Source organism: Peromyscus leucopus, chromosome 3, assembly GCF_004664715.2.
Source record: "Peromyscus leucopus breed LL Stock chromosome 3, UCI_PerLeu_2.1, whole genome shotgun sequence".
Lineage (NCBI taxonomy): Eukaryota > Metazoa > Chordata > Mammalia > Rodentia > Cricetidae > Peromyscus > Peromyscus leucopus.
Window position 1 is genome coordinate 131,919,802 of NC_051065.1, and position 15,728 is coordinate 131,935,529.

The window sequence follows — 15,728 nt, forward strand, 5'->3', positions numbered from 1 at the left end:
TTTTGTATTACACATCATCTTTACATTATGGCATACATATTGATCATCTAAGACACAATTTTAATAATTTTGAATATGTATGTAAATATATAAAACCAAGAGGCACTTCCAGTAATTCTGGCAAAAAGGGAGTATCAATATAGTGTCTAAGCTAAAAAACAAAAACAAAAATAAATATAATTTATCTAATTTTCTTTCTATACAGATCCTACTTATTACAAAACTTTTATCAGCCATTAACTATGTCACTTTACAAATACTTGTGGTGAAATGATACTGCTAAATATTGCTACATATATTAAGTGCAAGATACAGGTGACAAGATCATATTGACTTCAAATGTAAAGCAATCACTTAAGTAACAAGTTTTTGTGTTTCTAAAAATGGATAAACTTGACAAAGATACTAATTAATGAACATATTCAGGCTGAATGTAGTAAGAGAAGTATTGTTAAAAACTCATTTACAAATGATATCCCCACCACTATCACTTTAGTTATTTGAAAATAATGGGTATTTTTAGGAACACCAAATTAAATCAATCCTATCCCCCTCCGGGTTATAAATATTATTACACAGGGTCGAATATTTAAAAATCTGCTATAGAGAACCACTCAATGTCTTTTTCTTTTCACAGAGAAGCAATCACAGATCAAATCAATCACTTAATCAGGAATCAGAATGCATTTTCAACAAGAACAAAAAATTCAAATTGACCATGTCTACCCAAATCAAACCCACTGCATTCAGATTAAAATTCCTAACATCATTACAGAAGGGTAAAGAGAATCTTTTTTTTCCATGATTTTGTATGGAGGGCTCATAATATGTGTAAAAGCACCAATTTTCATTTCGTGATTGGCAGGATAAAAATCTCCAGGAAGGAGTCCCAGGGGATGTGTGTATTCAGAGATGTTTCCTGTGCTTGTAGGCTAACAAATCAACTTTACTGGTGCAAAAAAAAAAAAAAAAAAAAAAAAAAATGTGCTATATGTCCTATTGTGGGAATATATGCAATCAACTGACACTCATAAATGCAAAAACCAAGCAAATATGTTAAAAACCTCATGCAAATATTTTATAGAGTATTCAAAATTAGTGATTGGTGAATAAATATATATTAAAAGTTATTGAGCCCCTCCATTAATGTATCATATATAGATATATTAGGGCTATTTTTTAATGGCAGCAACAGCATAATTCTAGAATACGCTTATAAATAGCTAATGAAACATCTGATATAATGGAGGTTTTCAGAGTTAAAAATGTAACCAATTGAAAATTTTAAAAGCAAGGTGACAGGACCCTTATTCACTAGCAAGTTAAAGAGGACAAGTTAAAATAGTTATTATTGATTTTACATTAACGTCTGATTATTTTGCTATATAAAGAGAATGTAATTACCAGGGACAAAGTCCCTCCTCTGCAGCAGACCCTATGATCTCCAATGATTCACACTCAGCAATGAATAGAAGTGTTTGTTATGTTAAATAAAGCCAGGGAGGAATCATGGATCCACAAGGTCGTTTCACTCCAGAGCAAATAACTAAGTTGACTTGGGAGAAGGTTGAACAGGGGTCTGGCTGTGTATCCAGGGTTTTATGTGGTCCTTGATTCTGCTGTTACCTGCTTCTTTGTACCAAAAATTTTATTATGGAAATGGGGTGGAGGTGACTTAGACGCTGGCATTAAAAACATTCCTTCCTTTGTTTCAACAGAAGAGCATTTATGACTACACTTTCTTTGCTAACTACTCTTTTTTCCCCTTTGATCGCTACCAATTGGTTTAAAATGACAGATGAACACAGTGGGGCAGTTAACACAAGGCCAGCTCTGCATCTGTGAGAGCCAAAATTAATAATGTCTAATTTTCGTAGTGTTAAATAATTTGAGTTTTAATTATATTAGAATTGAGTAAATAAGATCTATGGTAATAGATAATTTATCATTCTTTAATGTATAGTGACAAATTACTGGCTAATGTTTCCTTGTGCGTTGTTGTAACTCAGAGGAACTTAGATTGTAACTTGGGCACTTAAATTCTTTGGTATGTTTTATACAAATGTATTTTATGTAGATGGGTGTTTTGCCTGCATGTATGTCTGTTCACAATACATAGGCAGTGCCTAGGGAGGCCAGAAGAGGGTATCAGATCCCCTGTAACTGGAGTTATAGACTGTATGAGTGGCCATGTGGACACTTAAATTCCTAATGTACTTTATTGAATTTATATACTTATTGATCCCTTTATAAAGCATTTTCTCTTGAGAGCATTAGGAAAACATTAAATCCTGCAAGTTTTCTCTTGCATATTAGTCTTAGTTATGCCAAACTATGAGCATTTGGTATCAAGAAGCAGTGGTTTATGGATTTAATTTTAATCTAATTTAAAAAACCTCATAAGAGTGGTGGTTTAAGAAAACAAATCAATGTAGTATTTCTGTCAGTATTGACCCACAAAAATTTAACATTTTTTTTGCTTGTTTTCATGATTAGGAAGCCATGTCTTAATGCAGAGCAATGAGTCTAGGCTGAACACGGCCACACTGAATATTTATCTGTAAGAGGATGCTGTCTGTCCCCTGTGTGCCACACAACTTCAGAGGGCATACACCTAAGATGCCAACACATGATGCTAAGAAATGTGGAGCCTTCAGCCTGGCTCAAAAGCCCACAGACTGTATACTGATGGTCTTTTCTACATTAAAAACTCAAGGATTAATATCCTTTGAAGCAGCAGATTGGATCCCAACAACTCATTTTTTTTTGCATCTGCAGACATATTTAAAGTATTCACACACAGAAGGTCAAACATCTTCACCACTACATCTAACCAATTGTTTGGGTAATTTACTAGCATGAATATAAAGACCAATTCTTAGGTACGGCAAAAAGCTGTATAGGTAATGTAAAAATTAACATAATTTCAGTATGTGCAATGTATAAGGTAATGACATAGATTACCAGTATCCATGCTGCATAATGTATACTAGTGTATTCTTATTCTCTAATCATGTTTTCCTCACGGGAGAGATACAAATATTCATAAAAAGCACGATTCATACCACCCAGACCAAAGGGTATGGTTTAGTGGGTGCTAATAACTTAATTTACTTGTAAGTTAATTTTTAATAAGTGTCTGGGCATTTGCTGGAGGGCCAGTTGACATGATATAGACCCAGAACCCCAAATTCATGGATTTCAACCTCGAGTAGATACTTTAAGAATAATTTAATTCTGAGATCTCTTCTGTTTAAAATGGTGAATTGTTCTATCTTCAGTTTGAATTTGCTTGGATAAATTTTAAAACCTATCAATACCAATAAGATCCATAGTTTCCCTTTACAAATTCATGAAAGAAATGAATGACCTAGAACGAAGATCATGCAGTATTTCATTGCTTAGGAGGTGGGATAATGCCACAAAATGACTTCAGTCTCAATGCATGTGATTATTGCCGCACTTAGTTATCTGGGGCTAAACTACTGACATGCAAATTTTTTGTTGTTTCCACACCCCTTTCACACACACATTAGGACCTAAAGAGTCAAGAGGTGTCTTGACTTAGTCTGTGGAAGGTCCCAGAACTGTTACTGTAGCCTTCAGCCAGTTGAAAAGGTAGTTTAATTGCTAATGGCACAAAAATCAAGAGAGGTATCTAAAGGGAATCAGGATTAGAAGGAGAGAAGGCTGACAAACCCCTCCACATAGTTTTTACTATGCTTCTAAGAGCTACCCTAAGAGAGGACAGTGAGGGTCTCTGCTTCACAGAAGCACCAAGAGCATGTCCCAAAGCAGAATAGACAGGACTTCTGGATTATTCATTTCCCATTGTTAAGGAGTTGTTCACCACACAAATACTTCACTTTTATAAAGAAGTCATTTCAAGCTTTAGACTTTATTTACAATGATAATTTTAATATCTTTATTACTTAGAAAATAATTTATACTTTTCCATCATTTAAACAAAGAATAGGCCTGAGTCTCATGCCTTTTGCACAGCTTTTACCTTCAAGGAAGTTCTCTGGGAAAGAAAGGCAAAGGACACGGGAAAATTGCAAATATATACACCTACTAAACAGTTGGCAGGGCATTCAGTTCTTCTCCATAGCATTACTGGGGCTGCAATGGCTAATGTTTGTTCTGGAGTAAAACCCAAAAAGGACAAAACAGGGTATGATGAGGTTGGAGGGCTGACACTTTCTCAAACAGGAGACAATTCTCTCAACACCAGGTGATGACAACTAGCAAACAAACAGAACTACCGAGTTCATCTCCTACTGAGAACAAAACCAGCTCTTACATAAATGAGAACAACTTTTTTTTTTTTTTTACAATTAAGTGAAACAGCAAAAGTGGTCTTTCTACTAAGGAAATAGCATTCAAAGGGTCAGCTGGCATCCATCACCATAAAGACATTCAATTAGTATGCTGAAAATGACATGGATTACATGCAGAATACACTTAGGCTTTTACTCCACAAAGAGCAACTGGTTCTAATTTCTCCTGGCATTCATGTGTTATGGCTGTCTATGAAACTATCCTTTCCCTAAGTGAGTAGAAACCCCTTCACTAGGAAACCTGAGTTTATCGAATGGCACCTGTATAGGCTCATATAAAACTGTAGCAAAGCACATCTAACACATTGGCACCACAGGACGTTAACTCTGAAGTTGGAGGTGAACACAGTAATACTGCTGTCCCCAAGGAGTTGGATGACATCATTCATGGAAAACACTTTTGATGTTGTTTGATAGCCTTTGAGATTTATCAGGGTGGATCTTTAGGTTACATACTTGGCACTTCTCAACCTTTTTCAGTTTGTTGACTTTTGGTTGGAGTAGAATAACAACTTTTTTCTAAGAAAACAATTTACTCTGCCTGGACAGATGAGTACAATTCTGGAACACACAGGTTCAAACTGCTTTGGTCATTGTTCTGTTACTTCATGTACCTTAAAACAAGCAAAACTAGGCAGATTTCAGAGACCCCTCCACCCCACGATGTAACCAGCCTGGTACATACTGTGATTCTATGGCTTTATTCAGACTGCCAATACTCACAAGGGATTTGCCAATCCACTTACTCCACGTGTAGCTTGTTTGACTATGTATGTTATAGACATGCATCCATTTGGAGATGGGGATGAGCACTGGCTAAACAGATGTGAAGGGTATGAATGTAAATGCTTTGTCTATCATTTTTATTGTGGGGGAAGGGTGCCTTCACCAAAGAAAGTTCTTTGCTTCAGAGTAGATTTATAAACAGAGAAACACAGACACCATAAAGAAAGAAGAAATGATTCAGGACCTGCTAAATGCTGAAGACCTGGTGTTAACTCAGAAATATATTGAAACATATTCTAATTGTCTGGATGAAGCCTTAGTCATTTTAATCCTCTTTGCACTGTCATATTAAATAGAAGATCTACCTTGAAATACTTGATTTTTTATTTCATCTTTGTCTATTTTGAGAAAATGCTGTGAATTACCATAAAATCATGCTTTGAAGGGAAGGGTATGCTACCCATGTATTAGAGACAAAGGGATTTTTAATGTAAACAATCAATTATGTGAAAGATCAGAAATCAATGAACAGGTCTTGAGGCTAAGATGACTAGAAGTCTGTGAACACAGAACTGAACCAGGAGCTACGAGCAAGAGTCCAGAGGGAAATGTTAACAAGTTGGTTAAGAAAGGCTTTCATGGGGAGGGAAAGTCCTCAAATTTAGTCAGTTAGCAAAAACTGTTGTCTTTGCAATGCCTTCATTTAACAGCAAAACAACTGTATCAGATCATGCTTCAAACTAGAGTAGGCAGATGGCAGGTGGCCCTCAGACTCCACAATGAACCATCACCCAGCTACTGGGCTTGGAGATAGTTACAATGTATAAAATGGTGATTAAAATATAACTATAAAATGTTTCCCTTTTCCCCCTTTTTTTCTTAAAAAAAAGTTCACTATCTACAAAAACAAAAAAAAAGTCTTTATATTTACATCACGGTAACTAGGTAACTAGTCATGACATATGTAATAATATCCAATAAAATATTGAAAGTGAGTATCAACTTTTTAAATAGAGGTTTGGCTCACAGCATAAACAAGTGTAGAAAACAAAACAAAACAAAACAACCCAAACAGCTTTCAATGGTCTAGCCACAATCAATAATCAACCACCCATAATCTTCCTTCCCAAAAGTCTGCAAAGCCATGCTACGCCATCACACGGTGTGTGGAAGACTACAATAGGTGACGTCAGAGCAAACAATCTTCAATAGTTGCCAAGGGTCAGCTTTCCCCAGGCAACTTCCAAACCCTAAGCTGGCAAATCGCCTTCATCTCTTGTTATAAAACCCATGGTGAGTTTGTTGACTTCCTTTTATACTACAACATATCTTGCAGCAAATTGAGAAGACACAGGGTATCATCACTAAAGGTAATTTCCTGGGCCTTTCCCAGCACCCTTTTAGAACTCTTACCTGATGAAGAGCTGACTCCAGCTCCTCTTGGGTTTCCACCAGTAATGAACGCCATCCCCTTCCATGGCGATTTGATCATAGGTGAGTGACATGTACTCACATACACCCTCATATATATACATTCATTAGGCAAGTAGACCAGAAAGCCTCAGTCTTTTGAGTGTGAGGCTGGTGATAGAGCGCCTCCAAGTGGCAAGTAGCAGTGGTACCAATCATGTGGCCCACACAAGTCCTCCCTCTGCAAAAGAACTTTTGTGGACACTAAATGGAGGAGGGCTGCCATTCAAAGACACTCCAGAAAGGACTTCCTTCTGTATGTTCACATGTACTTCATTACCTGCTACAGCTATTCTATGAACAACTAAAGTCACAAACATCTCCCTTTCCACAAGCACACAGGTATACAAACATCTCTCTCTCTCTCTCTCTCTCTCTCTCTCTCTCTCTCTCTCTCTCTCTCACACACACACACACACACACACACACACACACACACACACTTACACACACAGTTGGCAGGATGCATTAGAATTCCAACAATGCTCTGGAACATTCATCCCTCAATAGGGAGAACAAAAGCTGTTCAGTCTCGAGCCTACATTTGTTTCCTTGCTAAGCTGCACATTGCCTCGTGAGTTCTTGTCCTTTATGATTTCTTATGTCACGGTGACCTCTATGTATCTTAATATGACTTACTACCTTGTGGAGTTAGGCATCCCAGCTATCAGTGTGCATGTGTTACACGTGACTATAAGTCTTACATGAGCCTATGTGGGAGTTTATACACACACATATATAACTTCCTTATAAAACGATCCTTAGACGCTGGTGTCGCAAAGTGAAAGCTTCATTGAGCTAGAGTCTTCAGCGCTGTCCCACACTGTAAAAGTAAACACACAAAACGTGAAGAATTCCCCAAACGCTTTAGCCATTTGCCCATCTTCTCGTATTCTACAGTGTTGTGTCTAAGTGTTGTGCTGGCTTGGAAAGTGTCTGGGACAAGTCATTCTGTTTGCAAACAGCTCGCTCGACCCATGGTCACAGGTCTGGCTGTGGAGCCAGGGTCTCCTCTGCTCTTGGCTTCCCCTTCTCCTCCTCTTCCTCTTTGATAGCCTGGATCTGCTCTGAGGAATGCTGTAGAGGAGCCTGGTCCAGAGACTGGTTCTCTATGCCTTCTGAGCACTGTTCCTCTTCAATCACTTTCTTCCACATCGTGTGGTTCTGAAGGAGGTGCTGAGTTATTTGGCAGTAGATTTTCCTCCTTTTGAAAGTTTTCTTTCCTGCAAAACATAAACCATCAAACTGAACTATCTGTGAGCTACATACATGAAGGTTATTGCTTTTCATATTATAATCGGGAATTAAGTATCAAAGAGACATCTATCTGTCTGCTTTCTGTGTATCTATCCACCTATCTCACTTGCTTTACAAGTACCAACAATGCAGTTTTCTAGAATGGGAAAGAGAAGGAACATGACAATAAGCTATTACTGAGATAAATGTGAATAATATTTTATATTTAGTAATGCCCACATCAGGTTCTGCTTGCATATTTTGTTAAAATATTTGGGGTGTTATCTGTGTATGTGTAGTAAATGCACCTATGTACATAGATATGAAGGCATGGAGGTCAGAAGTTGAAAACACAAGCCTTTTAGAGTACAGAGTGATAACCACTGTACTATGGGACCCTAAACCTCAAGCCTTTCTCTATCACTCTTCATCTTAGTCTTTGAGATAGCATCTCTCACTGAGCTTGCCAATGGTCATGGGCTAGTGCCAGTTGTGCTAGATCTCTTGAGATTCACCTACAGACATCTTTGTAGAAGGGCTGGTAGTCTTTATCTGGTTTTATTAAGAGGAAGTAGAAATTTCTTGCACCATAGAACAGTAAGATTAAGTTGTAAAATGTGCAGAAAAAAAGACTTGAGTTAAATTATTTTGAATTACTTTTGAACCACATAGAAACATACAAGGCTAAATTAAACAAATGCTGAGAAATAGGCATAGAGTTATAAAAAATAATTTAAATCCTTTTTCCTCTAGTCATCATTTGTTCATGAGATGAATTCATTGATCAAACTGATATTGGCTACACTTTTCTGCTTTCTGTATACTTTGAACAAAGATTGAATAGGCTCAGAGTTTACTCTTAAGGCACCGAGTGTACACTCAGGAGAGAAAAACCGAGTAAATGTGCTGTTTGGGGACAGAGGCATGCTTGTGACAGAGATAGCCTTATTATTTGTGACAGTGTTAATTGTCAGCTTGACAGAAATTTGAATCACCTGGGAGATAGACCTTTGTGCATATCTGCGGGGGTGGTATGGTGGTGGGAAGCCCTGCCCACTATGGGTAGCACTATTCCCTAGGTAGGGATCTTGGAATACATACTGGAATACGCACTACAACGCAAACACCGATTCGCTGCTCACCAATTCTTGACTAGGGATTGATATGTGACTAGCACTCTGCAGATCTTGGCATTGTGACTTTCCCACAATGAAGAACTATAACTTGGAACTGTAAGATAAACTGTTTCTCCCTGAGTTGTTTTTGTCAAAGCACTTTAAAACATCAATGAGAAAGTAGCCAAGACACTGTTGGTCTTATTTTGACTGCATTTTAGACAGGGGACCTACCCCTACTCCAACCTGAAGACCCTGATCTCCCTCCTCCTAGAACATTCATTTTAGAAATCTTCTGATTGGAAATCAATTCTCTAATCCTTTGTGTCATCTTCCAACCTGGCGACCATCCCTTTGTAAGGGGGTCACAGAGAAAGATGGCACCAAGATGGTGGTGTGATTGCAAGTGCAGTGTGTATATCACATCTCCAGTTTTGTACTCCTAAGATGCTGTTAGAGTCTAATGTTAGATGGCCTCACCAAGGCAGAAGTTAAACAAAAAAGAAGAAAGAGAGGGGGAGATGAGGAAATGAGCAAGAGCGAGGCAGGGGCGGGAAAGAATAGCATGAAAAGATAAATGATGAGAGGTATGGAAAGTGAGGGATAGATAAACAACAAGAAAGGAGGGAACAGGGAAGAGGGTGCTGCCCATTCTAGGTTAGCTGGCCCGGAGCTTACAAGTGATTTTCTGTTCTCAACTGTCCATCTCACAGCAGGAGTGCTGGGATTACCACCACTACCACATCTGGCTTTTTTTTTGTATGGGTCCTGGGATCAGCCTTGCGCACAGAGCTTTTATGTACAAGGTCATCACAGCCCTAATTTGTCTTTTTTAATTGACTTTTTTAAGATTGGTGGCTGAACTTGGCTTTTTATGGCTGCCAATGCACGACCCCAATAACTCTAACAAGACACTTCCCCTCTACCAAAAAAATATCACTGTCATTTGATGGCTAATGTTGCTAACTTGGTAGGACCTAGAATCACCATAAAAACGGAAAGATCTAGGCATGTCAGCGTGAGAGTTTCCAGATTAGGTTAACTGAGGTGGGAAGACTCCCCTAAATGTTGGGGGCACCATTCTGTGGACCGGGGTCCCATGTTGAATAAAAAGGAGGAAACTAGCAAAGCACTGCATTCACAGGACTCTACTTTCTTCCTGAAGATCCCATGGGACCCAGCTCTTCAAGCTCCTCTTATTAGAAACCAGGTGTTCTCCCAGCCTGCCTTCAGTGACTCAGCACCAGCAGCCACGTCATCACTAGCCACATTACCCTTTAAAAGGTCCCCACTACCTCTCTTGGTCTCTCAAGTTCTCACTTGGTGTTCAATCTCTCTCTCTCTCTCTCTCTCTCTCTCTCTCTCTCTCTCTCTCTCTCTCTCTCTCTCTGAATCTCTGACTCTGTCTTTCTCTTGTCCCAACTTCAAGGTTGATGGATCTGTAAGTTTGTTGCAGAGTGGGAGGTGGAACTAGATTTGGGGCAGAGGAGCAAAGAAGCAGGTAAGTACACACACACACACACACACACACACACACACACACACACACACACAACCAGCACATACCTGTTCTTCCCTGCATTCTGAACCAAGCTGCTGATCTAACTCTCCTAAAGATATACACAGATTGGGTCACTTTATTCCAAATTCTAGAGCCTGACTCCTCAGCTGCTGCTGCCCTCTGGCCAGCTGTGCCCTCCATGTGGGCACCTGTGTGCTTCTCTGACTCCTCCAACCTGCTGGGCATCTGGCCTGCTGCACCCAACATGGACATCTCCCTTCTCCCCTGCTTTCTCTTAACTTTCTCTTGCCTTCCCCTAGGAACTTCAGTCCCACTTACAGCAGCCTGGCCCAGGAGACTGGGACACTTTCTTTTTTCCTCTCTTCTTCCCACTTGGAGCTACCCATTCTTCGTGCCTTTCTGGGCCTATATTTTGTGAATTTCCTTGCCTACTCCCTAGAGTTGCCTGCTGTGCTTCTCAGTTCCTAGTTGCTCCTCTTGTCCCTTAACTGTTTGTGTTCCTCTCCTTGTCCCATGCCATAAGTGTCTCTCTGGCTCCTGAAGCCAACTTTTACTCCCTTGGGGCTCTCACCATGTGAACAGCTTTCTCTCCCAGCTTTGGCCTTCTGCAGCCCTATGGGTCTCTCCACTAAAGACACTTCCTGGCCCCCTTTCCCCCTGCACTCTTCTGGCTGTCTCTGACCCCAGCCTGCAGTCTCACAGATTTAGCTCTCAGCTCCCTCTTGGAGATTATAGGAATACACCAACACAATGTTCTGCTTTGCAAATCTCTCTTCCTCCAGGGACTCAGATTTTATTACAACAGCCTGGTCTCAGCACAGATCAATGGCCAAAAAAATTGGCAAAATTGATTTCTAAATTCTCACAAATCATAGCAACTGCTACTGCAACAGATCCATAAATATCATGTATCTTTTACTTGCTCTGCTCTACATTCTCTCTACTTTCTACTCTTAAAAATCTTTTATTGCTATGATTTCTCTGTACTCTGCTCTCAAAATAAATCTAAGATTATGCTGTAAACTCTATCTCAGGGTTTGTAAACTCATTAGGTATGGTTTAAAATCTACAAAATCTGTTAAAAATTTTGGTTTTAAACTTATAACAAAAGGCTTATAATAAAAAATCTTATCTATATGTGTATATATGTGTCTCTTTGTGCGTGTGTGTATCTTGGATTCAACTTGAATTTAAAAAAATATAAAGCTACTAGGAAAACAGATGTTTTAAATAGCAACCATGTGCCTTTCCTCCATCTTGGTTGATGACTTCATAAGAATGTAAGCAACCACATGGCTGGCAACCATCTTTACTAAGGTTAAAGAGTGCATACCATGTGACTTCATTTTAAGATGCCCACATATCATAAAGCAACAATTGTAAAACTTCTTAGTCCTAATAAGCTCTCTATTTATCATTTTATCTCCTTTTAGACTAAAGAAGCAACAACAATTTTCAAATATTTTAGATTGGTATGGATTTTTTATGATGATAAAATTTTAGGTTATATTTGCTACAAAATACTATATATTTAATTCAACTCTGGTTTAGAATATACTATATATGATGATACAATTTTAAGGTTATAAAGGTCTACTCATATTAATAAAAGTTGATTTAAGATATTTAATTACTATGTCTTTGCTAACTGTTTAACACCAAGCTGCTAGAAAATTTAGATAAGTAACAACATATGTTTGATAAATAAGATTTGTAAATTTCTAAGGTCTACTCAGGTTCACAGTTGAGCTTCTTTGTCTTTGCCCACCTTAAGCTTTAGCTATTTGGACACACTAATCCATACAAAAAGTTGCAATGCTCTATAATGGTGCATTATAAAAGGGTCATTAAAGTTACTACTCTCCTTATGGACTGTATCTATGATTTCAAGTTTTATTTAGATAGTAAAACCAAAAATTGTTTTTTTTTTTTAAGGCTAAACCTAACAGGGATAGAATGTAAACTCCTAATCTTATAAAAGCTACCAACTTGTAAATAGTTAAGGATAATTAAGACATGCAAGTTAATAGCCACTTTATAAATGATCAGATTTCTTAATGTGTCCAGAACTATACTTGTAGTCATGATAAGTACCAATGTAATTAATTATAGGAATAAGATTAATTAGCCCTCCTATACATGTTTTCAAAGTAAGCCTAATGCAAGTAACTAATCAGGTATACCTAAAAGATAGATGGTCCTCAAACTCTTCAGAATCAGCTGAATCTGCTAAATATGGCATTTAAAATGGTTAATTAAAAATAGACCTTTTTGTGATAAAGACACATACCAGCTTCTGGCAGTACCCCTAATCTCCTCCATAGCAGATGATGGGCACAGAAGAACCTCCACCTGGAGCTTGCTTTAAATGTAGCAAAGCTGGCCATAGGGTGAAAAACTGCTCTTCACCTCACCTGCTACCAGGACCCTGTCCAAACTGTGAACAACCAGGACACTGGGGAGTTGTTTGCCCTGCTTTGCCTAGACAAGGAAGGCTAGTCTCCCCAAATTCCTCCTGCATGGGAAAGTCTGTTGGTTCTTCTGGTTCTGGCAGCCAAATCTGAGGTTTCCCTGGGACCTCTGCCCGTAATGACCATGGAGGAACCTACGGTGATTGTCCAGGCAAGTCTCTGTCATTCTTAATAGATTTGGAAGCTGCTTGGTCTTTACTTTCTGCCTTCTCAGGTAAAATGTGTCCTTCTCGGATCTCTGATGGTGTTGATGACTAGGCTAGTGACAGCTTTGTCAGTTTAACAGCAGCAACCAAGGCTTCAGCTATCTTCTCAATTTTCATATGTAAAAACCAGTCCACAGGCCTCACTTTCCTAGAGCTACTGCTAGTTCTAGACACAGTTCACCTTGCTACCGGACCCTAAAAGGAGATAAACTCACAAAACAGATTTCAATGTAGCTTTTTACTATTCCTTTATTTAAAGGAACTTGCTTTACAATGACTGCTCTCAATTGCCCTCTCTTTACAATGACCTATGTCTCAGTGAATGAATGGATAGAAAACAAAATGGTGTAAAGTTTATTTAAGGTCTGAGAATATGAAAGCTTAAGTTGTGAGAACCTAAGAAAATGCTTTAGGGTCTAAGAAGGTGTTTTAAGGTGTGTAAATGCAATTCATAAAGGTCTGAGGACATGAAACATTGAGATGTGATAAGAAAATGACTTAAGGTATGTAATGTAAGTTATAAAGGTCTGAAGACTTGAAATCTTGAGTTGTGATAAGAAAGTGATATAAGGTATTTAAAAAATAAAAAATGTTTCATATTTCTTTTTCTCTCTATGCTATTCTTATACTAAGACTTCAAAAGTTCAGAATTTTAACAATCAACAGAGTTCTATTAAGCTATTAATATAGCTCTGGTACGTATTGACTACTACTATAGTTACAAGCTCAAGATTTTACCTTTCCTTCAGTTGTCTTCTAAGTATAGACTTGGAAGTGTTTCTCGTTGTGCCAAATACATCTGTCTAATCTATATACATACAGAGGATGTATAGAGGAAAAAGTGTTCATGCTTTTAATCCAAAATCATTTCCCATGCTTCTACTATGACTTAAAGGCATGAGTCTACTGCCTTTTCTACAATGTGGATTTCAGTACGGTTTACAAACAATGGTAATGCTAACATATCTAAAACTCATCTCCTTTTTAAACTTAAAAAACTCTTGTAAGCTTCGAGGAATTGACTTGGATCCACCTCTCACGGGTCAAAATGACTCCAGGTAAGTACTGCCAATCAACAGCCTGTTTCCCTTATTCCAGAGGGTGGGATCTTACCCCTTTCTCTGGTCTTGGGACTCCCTTCCGCCAACTAACAGGACCATGGGCCTAAAATGTACACCTAACAAAACATTTTACCCCTAAACTCCTTAACTTTATCTTCTGCCCCTAATATATCTGTTCCAGCATTCTGCCAGGTCCAGATGTCCCCTCAAAGTCTTCATCCTAGACAGCTTCAAAGGGCTAGCCCCAGGTGGTCCAGCCTCACAGAAGCTGCCTGTACTTCCTTAGCCCCAGAAAGTCCCACAGAGTCTGGACAACAAGTGAAACAAACAGCCTGCTTTTCCAGGACTTGGCCACCATCCCAGCTTCCTTAGGTCTCTAAAGATATCAACACCCCCCCAGGCACCAGGAAGCAGTCTAAAGAGCTGGTGCCTCACCTGCCTCACCATCACCCCTTCCTATTTCCTCACATTTTTAATAAACAAAGGGGAGGAATGTTAGAAGCCCGGTGGTCCCCCAGCTTGCCCTCAGTGACTCAGGGCAAGCAGCCATGTTATCACCAAACCCTGTACTCTTTAAAAGGTCCCTTCCTCTCACTCTGTCTCTGTCTCTGTCTCTCTCCCTCCCTCTCTCTTCCTCACTCTGAGATGGCCATTCATGCCTCTCAATAAAATCTCTTGTATGATGTCTGTTGTGTGGTGTGATCTCTGCAGCATTCCTGGCTCTGATCCACCAACATACTCTGCCACATAAATCCTAAGACGTCTGCCATGCAATATATGAGCACATTTTATGTTTTAAAGTAAATTAAAATTGTTTTCCTTGCAAAGCCATCTGCTCTAGTTTTGCTTTGGTGGTGGTTAAGCATGAGTCTGCTTTTATAAATGACTTATTCTTATTTATATGAATATATGTAAGTCTGTTTAAGTGTATGTGTACTACCTGTGAGCAGAGCCTGCAGAAGCAAGAAGAGGACTCTGGATTTCTGGAAACTGGAGTTACAAATAGCTGTGACCTGCCATGTGGGTGTTGGGAACTGAATCTAGGTCCTTTGCAAGAACAGCAAATGGTCCTAACCACTGAACCATCTCTCTAGCCCCTGAGTATACTTCTTACCCAAACGTTTTGAATCATAGAACAAGTTTGAATCAGTGGTAGGAAACTCTCTACCGCTCACAGCCTGCACATTTTCAGGAAAGATGATAACAAAATCTCCATTTCTTCCCTTTTTTTACTTTTGGGGCAGGCCCCAGGAGAGCAGCTGTTCTCTTAGATGGCTGTTAAACATTAGCAATAAACCTCTCTGGAATTATGCTGAACCAAGTGACGTAGAAGAAAGTTTGTACCAAATAAATTTGCGTAGATTAGAATCTGCAGGTGGTCTGAAGCATGCCTGTGTTGGGAGCCAAATTATGCAGCACTGGAATCTTTTGAAAAGAGAACAAAGCGCCTTTCATTGCTTGGATTCTAAGCACAGCTTAGTACTTCATTAGAAACCTCTTAGCTCGCCCCAGGAACCTTTCAGATTTAATTATGAGGTGGGGTAAAAGCCCCCTCTGCTCAGGACATCACACTGCAGCATT

General features: G+C 39.0%; 1 protein-coding gene across 3 annotated transcripts in view; it reads right to left on the reverse strand.

Moving 5' to 3' along the window:
- The window catches only part of Pde3a (phosphodiesterase 3A), a 287,295-nt gene continuing 271,567 nt past the window's right edge, over positions 1–15,728 (reverse strand). For all 3 annotated transcript variants that reach the window (XM_028872232.2, XM_028872233.2, XM_037204010.1), the window contains one exon: positions 1–7,759. In XM_028872232.2, the coding sequence (XP_028728065.1) occupies positions 7,518–7,759 (242 nt within the window). In that variant the 3' untranslated portion in view covers positions 1–7,517. The remainder of the gene's footprint in view (positions 7,760–15,728) is intronic.